General features: G+C 50.7%; 9 protein-coding genes across 10 annotated transcripts; 5 read left to right on the top strand and 4 right to left on the bottom strand.

Moving 5' to 3' along the window:
* Nucleotides 1-68: 68 nt before the first annotated feature.
* On the bottom strand, nucleotides 69-552 carry PPTG_23682 (hypothetical protein; the record flags this gene model as incomplete). Its single annotated transcript, XM_008912443.1, has 2 exons — nucleotides 69-110; nucleotides 472-552. The coding sequence occupies 2 exons, from the start codon at nucleotides 550-552 to the stop codon at nucleotides 69-71; spliced, it is 123 nt and encodes a 40-aa protein (XP_008910691.1).
* Nucleotides 553-1,013: 461 nt separating this feature from the next.
* Nucleotides 1,014-2,474, top strand: PPTG_15381 (hypothetical protein). The gene has a single exon (XM_008912442.1). It carries the CDS (start codon nucleotides 1,067-1,069, stop codon nucleotides 2,327-2,329), a length of 1,263 nt encoding a protein of 420 aa, XP_008910690.1. The 5' UTR covers nucleotides 1,014-1,066; the 3' UTR covers nucleotides 2,330-2,474.
* Nucleotides 2,475-2,489: 15 nt separating this feature from the next.
* On the top strand, nucleotides 2,490-3,709 carry PPTG_15380. 2 transcript variants are annotated; one of them, XM_008912440.1, is made up of 2 exons: nucleotides 2,490-2,549; nucleotides 2,660-3,709. In XM_008912440.1, the coding sequence occupies exon 2, from the start codon at nucleotides 2,708-2,710 to the stop codon at nucleotides 3,140-3,142; it is 435 nt and encodes a 144-aa protein (XP_008910688.1). In that variant the 5' UTR covers nucleotides 2,490-2,549; nucleotides 2,660-2,707; the 3' UTR covers nucleotides 3,143-3,709. The 2 variants fall into 2 exon arrangements, with proteins under 2 accessions (XP_008910688.1, XP_008910689.1); XM_008912441.1 differs by lacking the exon at nucleotides 2,490-2,549 and having other exon boundaries at nucleotides 2,708-3,160; nucleotides 3,263-3,474.
* PPTG_15379 (AGC protein kinase) lies at nucleotides 3,163-5,785 on the bottom strand. Its single transcript, XM_008912439.1, has 2 exons — nucleotides 5,681-5,785; nucleotides 3,163-5,611 (listed from the first exon to the last, which is right to left on the bottom strand). Exons 1-2 carry the CDS (start codon nucleotides 5,681-5,683, stop codon nucleotides 3,476-3,478), a joined length of 2,139 nt encoding a protein of 712 aa, XP_008910687.1. The 5' UTR covers nucleotides 5,684-5,785; the 3' UTR covers nucleotides 3,163-3,475.
* Nucleotides 5,786-6,140: 355 nt separating this feature from the next.
* Nucleotides 6,141-6,869, top strand: PPTG_15378 (hypothetical protein; the record flags this gene model as incomplete). Its single annotated transcript, XM_008912438.1, has 1 exon — nucleotides 6,141-6,869. The coding sequence occupies one exon, from the start codon at nucleotides 6,141-6,143 to the stop codon at nucleotides 6,867-6,869; it is 729 nt and encodes a 242-aa protein (XP_008910686.1).
* On the bottom strand, nucleotides 6,807-8,136 carry PPTG_15377 (hypothetical protein). The gene is made up of 3 exons (XM_008912437.1): nucleotides 7,870-8,136; nucleotides 7,660-7,795; nucleotides 6,807-7,593 (listed from the first exon to the last, which is right to left on the bottom strand). The coding sequence occupies exons 1-3, from the start codon at nucleotides 8,043-8,045 to the stop codon at nucleotides 6,997-6,999; spliced, it is 909 nt and encodes a 302-aa protein (XP_008910685.1). The 5' UTR covers nucleotides 8,046-8,136; the 3' UTR covers nucleotides 6,807-6,996.
* Nucleotides 7,843-9,433, top strand: PPTG_15376 (actin-2). Its single transcript, XM_008912436.1, has one exon. It carries the CDS (start codon nucleotides 8,219-8,221, stop codon nucleotides 9,344-9,346), a length of 1,128 nt encoding a protein of 375 aa, XP_008910684.1. The 5' UTR covers nucleotides 7,843-8,218; the 3' UTR covers nucleotides 9,347-9,433.
* Nucleotides 9,383-10,620, bottom strand: PPTG_15375 (hypothetical protein). The gene is made up of 2 exons (XM_008912435.1): nucleotides 9,935-10,620; nucleotides 9,383-9,881 (listed from the first exon to the last, which is right to left on the bottom strand). The coding sequence occupies exons 1-2, from the start codon at nucleotides 10,475-10,477 to the stop codon at nucleotides 9,468-9,470; spliced, it is 957 nt and encodes a 318-aa protein (XP_008910683.1). The 5' UTR covers nucleotides 10,478-10,620; the 3' UTR covers nucleotides 9,383-9,467.
* A 572-nt stretch (nucleotides 10,621-11,192) lies between these two features.
* Nucleotides 11,193-11,582, top strand: PPTG_15374 (hypothetical protein; the record flags this gene model as incomplete). Its single annotated transcript, XM_008912434.1, has 1 exon — nucleotides 11,193-11,582. The coding sequence occupies one exon, from the start codon at nucleotides 11,193-11,195 to the stop codon at nucleotides 11,580-11,582; it is 390 nt and encodes a 129-aa protein (XP_008910682.1).
* Nucleotides 11,583-11,914: the final 332 nt, after the last annotated feature.

Genomic DNA, 11,914 nt, shown 5'->3' with positions numbered 1-11,914 from the left:
CTTAAACAGAATATCATTGGCTACAATTGAAAGAAAGATTTGTATCAGACCAGATATCCGGACATGTCTCATGGCGAATTTTTGTTTGGGGCGAATTTTTCCGTGGTCACCTGTAATCATCGGGATAAAAAAATAAGCAAATCTACCATCTTGGTGGAATCGTATTGTATTACTTCCTCTCGTTGGTAATAATTGCAACAGTATCCCTAATCAAGAACGTAGTTTTTCCTACAGACTCGCTTTAGAAGCGCTGATTGGCGGATTCGTCGCGGTGTGATCTCCTCTTTCCAACGCTGGTTTACGCACGAAAAACACTGCTCAGACGCCAGAGTTATCGACGGAAATGTACCGCAGGCAGCATGCCATTTCACAATTTGCAGCATCTTTAACACCAGACACTCCCCATTTCCTAGCCGCATGACCAACGCAGCCGACTCAACTGGGGCTACTTTGAGGCCAAATCTAACGAACTGAGAACGCCAGGATGTCGTCCTCTTCATCCTCATGCACAGCGTGCGGGGGAAACCTGACTGGGGTTGCTTGACCGTGCATCTGACCATTTTGGCGTCGACAAGAGCACAATCAGCCGTGTTTGGTCACGGTTTCAAAAAGAAAGAGAAGCATCGGGAATTTCGGGAGTGCATAGCAGAAAGAAAGGGGTGTGTGGCCGAAAGAAGAAGGACCGCTCCGCATTGCTGGAGCAGATAGCCGACGTCCCTTTCAGACGCCGCATGGCCCAAGACAGTTTAGCAAAAGAGGTGGGTGTGTCTCGCTCGGTGATCTTCGATCTGTTGTTCCTCTCCAAACCGATCTGGAGAGCATATCATCTTAAAGGTGTGGATAGTACAATGTTGCACTTATTTCGTCCCGGAGGAAGTATGTACGACAGGATATCACGATACACACGCTCATTTCAGACAGTTCAATTTTCATGAATAGTGACCTGTCACTCATGTAAATAATACGGGGTATTGATACCTAGAGGATATCACTCAACAAAATTTACGTAAACATTTCTTGGCTACATGATGTGAGGTGGTTGATCACTTGTCGACGTAGATACTTAATGTCGGTGGCGCTCGCAGATTCCCCAGCTACGTTGGCTGTGGCGCTCTGCGCGCTGGCGCTTGCCCCGACAGCCATGTCGCTCGTCGTGGCAGCACACTACAAGCTCACTGCCGAGACACCCAGGCTCGTGTACAAGTCCACAGCCAAGAACGAGCATTTACTAAACCAGTGCGAACATCTCGTCAGGAAGAAATTCTATCCGCTGTGGTATCTCTGCAACGGCCACTTGCAGACTCTGCAGTTGTCGTGGGCCAACGAGATGGAGCCCACACCTGCCATCCCCTACGAACGGCAGCTTCTGGATATGCCCGACAGCGGCGTGGTGTCGTTAGATTGGGCATTGTTATCATCAAGCGAACAGGACAACCAGGCCGCGCTGGATCGGCGTATCGACCCTAACAAGAAAACTGCACTAGTTCTACCAGGCTTAACCGGCGGCAGCGGCGAACATTACATTCGCACTGCTGTTGAAAGGCTGAATAGTCTGGGCTGGCAGTGTGTGGTCCTCAACTCGCGTGGGTGTCAGGACACTCCGCTCCGAACGCCTCACCTATTCTGTATTGCGTACACTGGTGACCTCCGCTTTGTGGCGCAATACCTTACAGACAAGTTCAATTTCGAAGCGTTAATCGGATTGGGATTCTCGATGGGATCGAATGTGCTGGTGAAATATCTGGGTGAGGATGGTAATCAGGCTCGATTAACCGCAGGGATCTCGGTTGGAAACCCTTTCGACATGGTTAAGTGCTCCAAGAACATTGAGGGACCTCTAATCAATCGACTCACGTACAGTCGAGTATTGAGTGCAGGGCTGAGCGATCTCTTCTTTAACCGTAGCAACGCTCACGAGGTATTTCGCGATTTTCCGGGCCTCGATCTGGAGGCATTAAGAAATGTTAAGAAGGTGTCGGAGTTTGATGAGCTGTTCACGATCAAGCACTTCAACTATAAGAGCGTGGACGAGTTCTATCAGGACGGATCGTGTATTACTCGGTTGGCCAAGGTTACGGTGCCATTGCTGTGTCTGAATGCTGAAGACGACCCCATTAGCGTGGCTACCTCATTGCCGACGAAAGAGATGGTGGAGGCCAATGAAAACATCATTTTGTGCACTACGAAGAGCGGTGGCCACCTCGCCTTCTACGAAGGAGATTATGATGACGACAACGCTGTCATGAAGCAGAAACTCAATCGAAAACTACGCCCATGGTCCGTCAAAGTCATCGGCGAGTTCGCCCAGAGCGTTCTGCTAGTGCAATAGACCTGCTATCAACACTGCGGTGTTAGCAGTTTTGATTTGCAATTTTCCCCGTCGTAATTATGCCTCAATAATTGTGAAAAATATAAAACAATTATTGAATGACGAGCTTAAAGATGAAATACCAAATTAACAAATTATATCAGCCAATCATATCGCATCATTACCTCCCATATTTCAAGCCCATTATCGTGCGGCGGCCACTCAAAGTCTCTTACCGAAGGTGCGTCAGCATGGCATCTACGTCGTTCTCGTCTTCCACTAGAAGGGCTCTGTTGTTCTCACCACCTAATGCATCTATAAACCCCACATATTGTTTTCCTATCCACGTAGGTTTCATCTCCATCCGTTCTTTCCTCAGCGAGTTATACAAGTTCCAAAATGTCCGTCGCAGTCAAGGGTGTGGTTCGTCTTCGTGTGCTGGCGGGCAAGGCGAGTCCGTCGCCGGCTATTGGTCAGGCGCTAGGTCCTCTGGGTGTCAACATGATGGAGTTCTGCAAGGCCTTCAACGACCGCACGTCCAAGATGACGGAGAACATCCCGGTGCCTGTTGTGCTCACGGCCTTCACCGACCGCACGTTCAACTTCACCACCAAGACGCCACCGGCCTCGTGGTTCCTCAAGAAGGCAGCAGGCATCACGTCCGGCTCATCCACTCCGGGTCAGCAGGTCGTGGGCACGGTGCATCTGCGCCAGATCTACGAGATCGCCAAGGTCAAGCAGCAGGACGAGATGGTGGACTACATCGACCTCAAGTCCATCTGCAAGACGCTCATCGGCTCGGCCAAGTCCATGGGACTCGATGTCGTGCCGTAAATACGATTCCTTGCAATGGTGAGGGTCGACAGCTAGAAAAAAACGCTCGACAATCGTCACGCATTTTGCCATTTTTATTCGTTAAAATGCTGATTTACACTCGTCGAATGTGTGCTGTAGCTGTCCACTACTGCCGCTCTGTCTTACTTAAACTATTGATGCAACCACACACAGCTCCGTTGTATGGCATGCTCAATTAAACATGACAATATCCGCTTGATGGTGCGTACTGGGGAGCCTCGATCTCTGCAGAAGCAGGTGAATGAAGTGGAGCAATGCAACTACCGGATGGTTGAAGCTCCTTGGTCTTGAATACATATCCGTTCTGGAAGGTTATTCTCCCAGCTCCATTTTGATGTCGCTGTCCCGGAAGACCGACGTGCGTCTTGACCCAATAATGTCGCTGCCCATGTAACTAAAGTCGTCAAAGTGCATCGCCATAATCCCCGATCCAGTCGAAGATCCCAGCACACTGACAACCGGAGAATCCGCTACTTCCTGCTGCTTGAAGATGTTCGGAACATACTGCAAGTTCGCATTCAGTGCTGCACTGCTAGTACGCGCTCGACTGCCGTGGACATCTTTCGTCACCGGTCTGAACGGAGGCTCCACACGACGACTATGCAGCGCGTCCCAGTCAACACCTTCGAACCACGGGTGCCTCATAATCTCCAGCGCGCCGTCAGCGCCGCAACCCATTCGTTGTCGCGGGTTCTTAACTAACAACCGCTGCAGAAAATCGGTAGCAGTAGGCGAGAAGTGCTCCGGAGGGTACGTGGGCTCTTTACTCAAGATATTCTGGAACATTTGACGTCGATTCTTGTCCCAGAACGGCGTGTGTCCTTGAATCATCTCGTACACCAACACACCGTAACTCCACCAGTCGATAGTGTTGCCATACGACGTCGCTGTCCTCTGACTACACAGCAGTTCAGGCGCCAGATACTCCGGAGTGCCGACAAATGTTGAGCCTTCATCGTCTTCTTTAGACAAGCCGAAATCCGTGATAGCGACGTGTCCGTCACTGTCCATGAGGATATTCTCCAGCTTCAGGTCGCGATACATGATGTGCATATTGTGTAAATGCGCCAGCGACAACACCAGCTCCGCCGCGTAGAAACACGCTCTTTGTTCACTAAATCGCTTCTCCTTCCTCAAGTGCACAAACAACGAGCCACCGGAGTAATAATCCATCACCAAGTACAGCTTCTGATGGTTCTGGAACGCATACCGCAGTCGCACTACAAACGGATGCTCCACGTGCTTGAGAATCCGCTGCTCTGACTTGGTGTGTTCCACTTGTTTCTTCTTGAACACGTCTTGTTTGCGTAGTACTTTCATCGCATACACGCGTCCTGCATTCTTCCCATGCTTCTTTTTAGCCAGGAAGACCTTGCCGTACGCGCCTTTACCGACTACTGACAACAAGTCGAAGTCGTTGACGCTCATGGACGTAGAAATCACCATACTACGGCGAGAACTGCGTGTGCTATTACTGCGACTTCCAAGGTGATTGCCGACTTCTTCTTCAACGTGGAACTCAGCGTCCTCCATGTGTTCTTGTTGGTGTGGCACGGACGACATGGCTGCTGCTCCAGCGTACGCGTACTGGGATAGTCTGCTCATCTCGTCCATAAGCTCGTCCTCAGCCGGTTCGTCCGGCATGGAGCCTCGTGCACTGTCGAAAAAGGCGAAGACAGTGTCCATACTTGCAGCGATAGTCCACGCTGTATTGGAGGACTTTTGCTCGGCTGGAGACGTGGGTTCTCCAGCTGACAAACTCAGACAGCCAAGCTGCGTACAGTCTTGTAACTGTGTACCTGGACTCTCCTTGGATCGCTGCCAATTGATGGCTCTGGTGCCCAGTAACCCCCTCACTTCTTGTGTATCATCAGCCTCAACGCGATGACTGGACTCGATGAAGGCGATAGCTGCCAGTTTAGAGCGTAAGAGTGGCTGTGTGCACACTAAATGTTTGGTTAAGGAGCCTCCACGTCCATACGCGGCGATGTAGACTTGAGAGCACGACGCTCGAACGCCGTAGGTCTCCCATACATAGCGGACGTGCAGTTCAGGTGTACTGGAGTACGGAATAGGGATCTTCTCGCTGCCCACGCTTACCGTATTGGTACTGGGGTTCATAACCACCACGCCGTAACCTTTAGACAACGCTGTGTGCAAATACGGCAGCATGGAGCCCGAGCGGTACTGATTCGGGTTCTCTGTGGCCTCCAGAACGAGTGAACGGCTCCAAATACCGGGCTGGATACCGTTGCCACTCACAATTACGAGCAGTAAACGACGACAGATGTGCCAGTTCGCACTCATAAAGATGCTGCAACGTGCGGCGCTGTCGGGTGACGGGATGCACGTCTCCACGAAGCCCAATTGGACCATTTTCTGCTGCTCTTCTAGCACGATCTGGTGCAGTAGCGCCTCCATCTTGCCGCGTTCGTCGTCGCGTGGGTGCTGTAGCGATGGAGAGAGCGGTTAGTGAAGCCCAAGCCTGTAATGTGTAGCCATTATACAGCGCCTTACCATGTTGAGCTTTTGAATCTGCGCGAAGTGTCTGACACTAAAAACGGGAGAAAGGATTTGCGTCGGCTTCTCGGGGCGTCAGCTCTGCCGACGCCTTCATGCTGGAAAAACAGCTGAAATGCGAAAGACTTGAGTTCAGTATGGACAACGTGATGATATAAGAGTGACATCTCCCGCGAAACAATGACATGGGTGGATAAAGTTGAACCTGTCAAACTGGGCAAATTGTTCAAGCGACCTTCGTGCGACAGTTAATTATGTACGCCACATATCAAGTTGAAGTGAGTGAAGCGAGGAAAGTCTCGGTGTTTGAAGCATTTCAATCTGGTCAAGCGAAGCAGATTTCCGTCCATGATGGAGAAATTGGACTGCAATTGCGTAGCGTTTTGCTCTGGAAATAGTCGTCACTGTGAAATTTCCATCGTGGTCGCAACACCGTCGTAGTCCAGACGAATTCGAGATGTCGAGTTGTACTCGACTGCTGCTGGTTGCTGCGTTATTGTTCGCTGATGCCTCCAGCCAATTTATGACTGGTCCGGCGTTCTTCGGTAATCCTCAGTCAATGCAGGCAGCGGTGATATCTCCTGTGATGTCGTCGAACTCGAACTCATCGTCAGCTTCCTCTCCATCCGGATCGTTGCAAGGCTCGAAAACGTCGTCCAACGACGACTCCAGTAGCAGCAGTGGTGAGTCCAGCGTCGACGGCTCGGAGGGCTCTGCAAGTGAGGGAAGTGGAGACGAAAGCGGCAGCTGGAGCTGGAGTATGGACTCGGAATCCGGCAGTTCGAGCATGGAGTACGGGTGTGACTGTCGCTCAGTTCGTCGAGTCTCGCTCATGGGGGCCTCGGACTACTGCCTTGATCCAAATGCCTCACTCAGTAGCAAGTGCGGTAATGTTCAATTGGCAGAAAGTGGAGCTTGTCCCATCACTGGAGCGCAGCCGTGTTCACCCAAGGGCCACGTCCTGGCGAATGACTCACTGTGTGCGCTGGACGACAAGGACGAGACGTACAAGTGCGTGGCCAGCAAGCACGACTTGGACATTCAGAAGCACGGCAAGAAGAAGAAAAAGAAAAACAACCGCCGCCATGGGTCAGATTCGTCAACGAGCATGGCTCCGTCGCTATCGGCTCGTCAAGTGGTAGCCATTGTGGTCTGTGTCGCAGCTGGAGTTATGGTGGTAGTGTAGTGGCACTACAACTGCAGTGTTGTCACAACTACGAAGTATATCTCGGCCTGAACGTATTAAACAGCATGTTTGAATACAGGAGAGTTGTTAGCTATCTAGTCCTGCGTTCTTAACACACCGTAGTGTCTTAACTGTCCCTCTTAAGGTCGTCCGGTGGAAGTACAAAGTTGCTGAGACGCAGCCATTTATAAGAGGAGAAATAGTCCTGAGTCAGCAGCATCAATGGAGCCATCACACATCCCTGTGCGATGATCAGTCCGACAAGGTTCTCCGCTGTCGTGTGGAAGTACGACGCCGTGAAGAACAGCAGATACGACGCCATTCCGCAGACGATGATCAGCCATGCGCGCAGCAGCGTCCGCTTCAGACTCGGTCCAGCACTCTCGACACTAACCGCAAACCACTCGAACAATGGGATTGCCAAGTAGTGACTCACTAGTAGTACGATGTGGTCTGAATGGTCAAAGTCAGCGGGACAGCGCTTGCCGCGACGCAGCTCAGCGTACCAGCAGGAATGGTCCGAGTGACCCATAAAGAGGTGAATCAACCGCTTTTCCACCAATCCTAGTCCCATGTATAGAACTACCGTACGGAACGCCATTATCGCCACATACAGAAGACCACGACGCACGTAAACGCGGACGCGAGGCATCGTCACGTTAGGACCCAGCATCATGGAGCCGTAGTTGAAGACTAGAGCGGACAATGGGATCGCCCACGATCCCTGCAACAGCAAATAACAGTTATGTGGTCAGTTGAGTAAAATCGCTTGGTGTTCACTATGACGCACTTTAAAGGAGGCCATCACGGGCATAAGGTCCATGCCAGTGTAGCACGGAGCGTCTTTGTAGCCTCCTGCCTCATTATTGCAGCAAATGGCCTCGGAATTCTCTGGGGAGTCCACATGCAGCCAATTCGAGTCACAACTGTTGCAAAAGTATCCATAACAGCAATCTAACGTTAAGTAACTTAACCCAGGTGCCAACAGTCTGTTACGTACTCTCCGATGATACGCACAAACTTGTGCGGGAAGCGGCGCGACGTGTAGAACACCACGAGCAGTAGCAGCGCATTAGCCACGAGGAACGAACCCCGCGCTCGAATCTTGTGCAGCGTCAGCAGCGCCTGCTGCGACGCCGAGAGCTTCTTGGGCACCGTTGGCCTGCCCCCCAGCATGATGATTCTCTAACGACGGGGTTGGTCAAAAACCGTCCGACAGTGTGGTACACATAAAGGCAACAAACCAATAAGAGATCCGACAGTTAGGTTGAAGTACTTTTTAGCGTGTCAGAGCTCTCTCTTCATTCTACATTTTGTCTCGACAAACACAAGTGGCTTAGGAGAGAATAATGGACGATGATATCCAGGCTGTAGTGATTGACAATGGATCGGGTATGTGCAAGGCGGGGTTCGCTGGGGATGACGCCCCGCGTGCTGTTTTCCCGTCCATTGTGGGAATGCCGAAGCATTTGGGTATTATGGTTGGCATGAACCAGAAAGACGCTTACATTGGGGATGAAGCGCAAGCGAAACGTGGGGTTTTAACGCTGAGATACCCAATTGAACATGGGATCGTGACGAACTGGAACGACATGGAGAAGATCTGGAGTCACACGTTCTACAACGAGCTGCGAGTAGCCCCAGAGGAGCATCCAGTGCTGCTAACGGAGGCCCCACTCAACCCCAAAGCCAATCGAGAGCGCATGACGCAGATCATGTTTGAGACGTTTAGTGTACCAGCGATGTATGTGAACATCCAGGCGGTGCTGTCGCTGTATGCCTCTGGTCGTACCACTGGCTGTGTGCTTGACTCGGGTGATGGAGTCTCACATACGGTACCTATTTACGAAGGGTATGCACTACCCCACGCTATTGTGCGATTGGATCTGGCTGGTCGAGACTTGACCGACTACATGATGAAGATCTTGACTGAGCGTGGGTACTCGTTCACCACCACTGCTGAACGAGAAATTGTACGCGATATCAAGGAGAAGTTGACGTATGTTGCTATGGATTTCGACGAGGAGATGAAGACAGCAGCTCAATCCTCGGCATTGGACAAGTCATACGAGCTGCCTGATGGTAACGTGATTGTGATCGGAAACGAACGCTTCCGTACCCCTGAGGTGCTGTTTAATCCGTCCATGATTGGTCGCGAATGCTCGGGAGTTCACGAGTGTGCTTTCCAAACGATCATGAAGTGCGACGTCGATATCCGCCGAGACCTGTACAGCAACATTGTGCTGTCCGGCGGCTCGACGATGTTCCCTGGAATTGGTGATCGCATCACCAAGGAGGTGATCAAACTTGCCCCAACGGCGATGAAAATCAAGATCGTCGCGCCTCCCGAGCGCAAGTACTCGGTCTGGATTGGAGGTTCCATATTGGCCTCTCTGGCCACGTTCCAGCATATGTGGATCTCCAAGACCGACTACGATGAATCGGGGCCATCCATCGTTCACCACAAGTGCTTCTAAGCCAACCAGACGCAACACCTTGAGGCTCAAGTGCTTTGGTGTTGCAGTATTAGCTTTCCTTATCGTGAATTTTGATTAATATTTAACCAAGTTTTGAGTTACTCCTGGTCTGCTAGGCTCCTCAAGTCGCCGTCTTGGCTAGACGCACTGCCTCTGCAAACTCAGCAATAGGCTTGGCACTCCACATCGTTGAGCTCTGTTCCTCCTTGTCACTAAGTGAGCTCTCGTAGTATGCCAAGTGTCCACCAGACTTTGTAGTGCACAGAATCACATTCGGACTGGACTCTATCAGAGCCCGGGATGGTAAGGCTGTGCGTACACTGATAGGATCGTCCTCAGCGTTGATACACAGCAGCGGCACCTTGACAGCACGAAGCTTCTTGTCGGACGACGCGTCTTCGTAGAAATGGTCAGCATTCTTGTACTTGAATAACACACTGGTAAGGGTGTCGTCGAATTCACGCACAGTGCGTGAAGCTCTAACCGCTTCCATGTCTAGACCTGGATAACCTTCAAACCTCTCGGCAGCATTACTCTGAATAAAACAAATGTTAGTCTTTGTTTAAAACTCGATATTCGCAAAACTACCTTTTCGAAGAAGAGCGCCTTCATGCTTTGGTTGAGAGCCTTGTCGTACATGAATCGATTGAACCATGTACTAGACAGGTTCTCCGATACTTTGATCAGGTTGAAGGGATTTCCAACCGAGACAGCTCCAGTCAACGGTGTTTGATCTCCTTCTTCACCCAAATATTTAACCAGCACATTCGAGCCCATCGAGAACCCAACACCGACGAAGGCTTCCCGTCCAAAGTCGTATTTCTTGACCAATTCTTGCAACACGAAGCGCAGATCTTCAGTGTAGGCTGTGCAGTAGAGTTGCGCAGTCTTCACAGGGGTGTTGGCACATCCACGCGCGTTCAGAACGACGCACTGCCAGCCGATTTCGTGCAGTTTGGCAACTGTGAAGCGAATATAATTCGCTGGGCTGCCTCCTGTAAGACCAGGCAACAACAGCACTGTACGTCGCGTTGGATCCACACCTTCAACCCACCCATTGCTATCTTTACTGGTTGGTAAGTGTCCAGGCAGAAGCGCCCAATCGAGTGACACAACTCCGCCGTCGGGCATGTCCAAAAGCTGACGTTTGTAGTTGATCGTGGGTCCACATTCGTCGTTTGCAAATTTGATCGTCTGTAGATGTCCATTGAATAGACTCCACGGCGGATAATACTTGGTTTGAGCTGCACCATAAGGCGTTAGGAAACAGACAATCCATTACAAATACCAACGTACTCATCGTAACGCAGTGCGACAACAATTTGTTGTTAGCAGGCGTCTTGCGGTAGATCAGTCGTGGTGTCTCCCCCGCACGGGCCAAGTGCCAACGCACTAGCATTGCCGTCATCGTGGGGCCGAGTTGCTTCTTAGCTAAATACAACAACACCAACACGGATGCCAAGCGGAAACGACGCTGATGGTTTTGAATCAACGCACAGGCGAAGACGTTCCCCATAGCTTTGAGCGCTTCCGAATGTTTTCACGAATGACGTGCCAATTCGTCGAGTGCAACTGGCACAATCAACGGTCTTCGACTATAAAGATGACCTAAGATTTCCAGTGACCATTTCTGTAGAACACTTGTGATATGTGGTGGAGCGATACGTTGGCTTTAGCTCGTGGAAAATGACGGTTGTGTGCTGCATTGCCACTCCCGAATTCGTCCGAGACAATGAAAGCGTTCACTACATCCACCTTGACGAGTCTGGTGCTGTTGTATTTGCTAGGAGCTCTGAGTTGCCATGCCGCCAAGACGCAGCTCGCACTGAGCGCAGGAAATAGTTATATGAACTTTCGGTTTGATGTGACGCAGCGTTGCTACTCGCTGGACTCGTGCTACGCTGGCAAGGCATCGTACGCTTCTTGGTTGGCGCTCAAGGAATCGACACGTATCGCCTTCTACACAGCGAACCAATGTCAAGGCGAGCACGTTACTGTTAGCACTGCACCGCGGGGCTCGCTCAAGTTTGCTGAAGTTGGCTTCGACAAGAGTGTGTATTCGTTCATGCTGCTGGAGACAGGTGCATACCCGATCAGCGGATTTCTTGATATTTGTCACGGCAACGAGAATACGCGACTAAATACAACCAACTCAACGGAAAGCGGGCTTCTGGCTGATGGCAGTGACCTGATGATCGCCACGTTCGACACTTCGGAAGATGCTGGGGACAACTAAATGTACAACAGTCGGTCAAATTGTATTTTTTTTTAGAATTTTCCACTCGTAAGGACGGCATCATTTAATACAATTTCGTTACGATGATGTGTCCTGGCGAGAAACAACGCGTAATATAGCTGTTATAGCCCCATAACCTCTGTCAGCATAACAACTTCAACAAGACTAGAGTCAAAATGCCTGAGTTGTTAAAGCTAGGAACGCTGTTTACTTGCTTGTCATGATCTCACAAAACTGTTCAAATGCTAAAACGCTTCCCATGTCCACTGATTTAAAACGACAATAAAAACAAAGAAGCCCTCCCTGCAAGAGTGCTACGCCATCTTTTTACA

The sequence above is a fragment of the Phytophthora parasitica genome (genome assembly GCF_000247585.1).
Source record: "Phytophthora parasitica INRA-310 unplaced genomic scaffold supercont2.47, whole genome shotgun sequence".
NCBI classification, from domain to species: domain Eukaryota; phylum Oomycota; class Peronosporomycetes; order Peronosporales; family Peronosporaceae; genus Phytophthora; species Phytophthora nicotianae.
This window is presented reverse-complemented; position numbering and strand designations above follow the sequence as displayed.

Excerpts from the sequence above, each read along its gene's own strand:
- PPTG_15381 (XM_008912442.1), top strand. The coding sequence starts at position 1,067 with ATGTCGGTGGCGCTCGCAGATTCCCCAGCTACGTTGGCTGTGGCGCTC.
- PPTG_15380 (XM_008912440.1), top strand. The coding sequence starts at position 2,708 with ATGTCCGTCGCAGTCAAGGGTGTGGTTCGTCTTCGTGTGCTGGCGGGC.
- PPTG_15377 (XM_008912437.1), bottom strand. The coding sequence starts at position 8,045 with ATGCTGGGGGGCAGGCCAACGGTGCCCAAGAAGCTCTCGGCGTCGCAG. Across the intron at positions 7,796-7,869 it reads TTTGTGCGTATCATCGGAGA|TTGTGACTCGAATTGGCTGC; the intron begins GTACGTAACAGA and ends CTTTTGCAACAG. Across the intron at positions 7,594-7,659 it reads CCGTGATGGCCTCCTTTAAA|GGATCGTGGGCGATCCCATT; the intron begins GTGCGTCATAGT and ends TTGCTGTTGCAG.
- PPTG_15376 (XM_008912436.1), top strand. The coding sequence starts at position 8,219 with ATGGACGATGATATCCAGGCTGTAGTGATTGACAATGGATCGGGTATG.
- PPTG_15375 (XM_008912435.1), bottom strand. The coding sequence starts at position 10,477 with ATGCCCGACGGCGGAGTTGTGTCACTCGATTGGGCGCTTCTGCCTGGA. Across the intron at positions 9,882-9,934 it reads AGGCGCTCTTCTTCGAAAAG|AGTAATGCTGCCGAGAGGTT; the intron begins GTAGTTTTGCGA and ends TGTTTTATTCAG.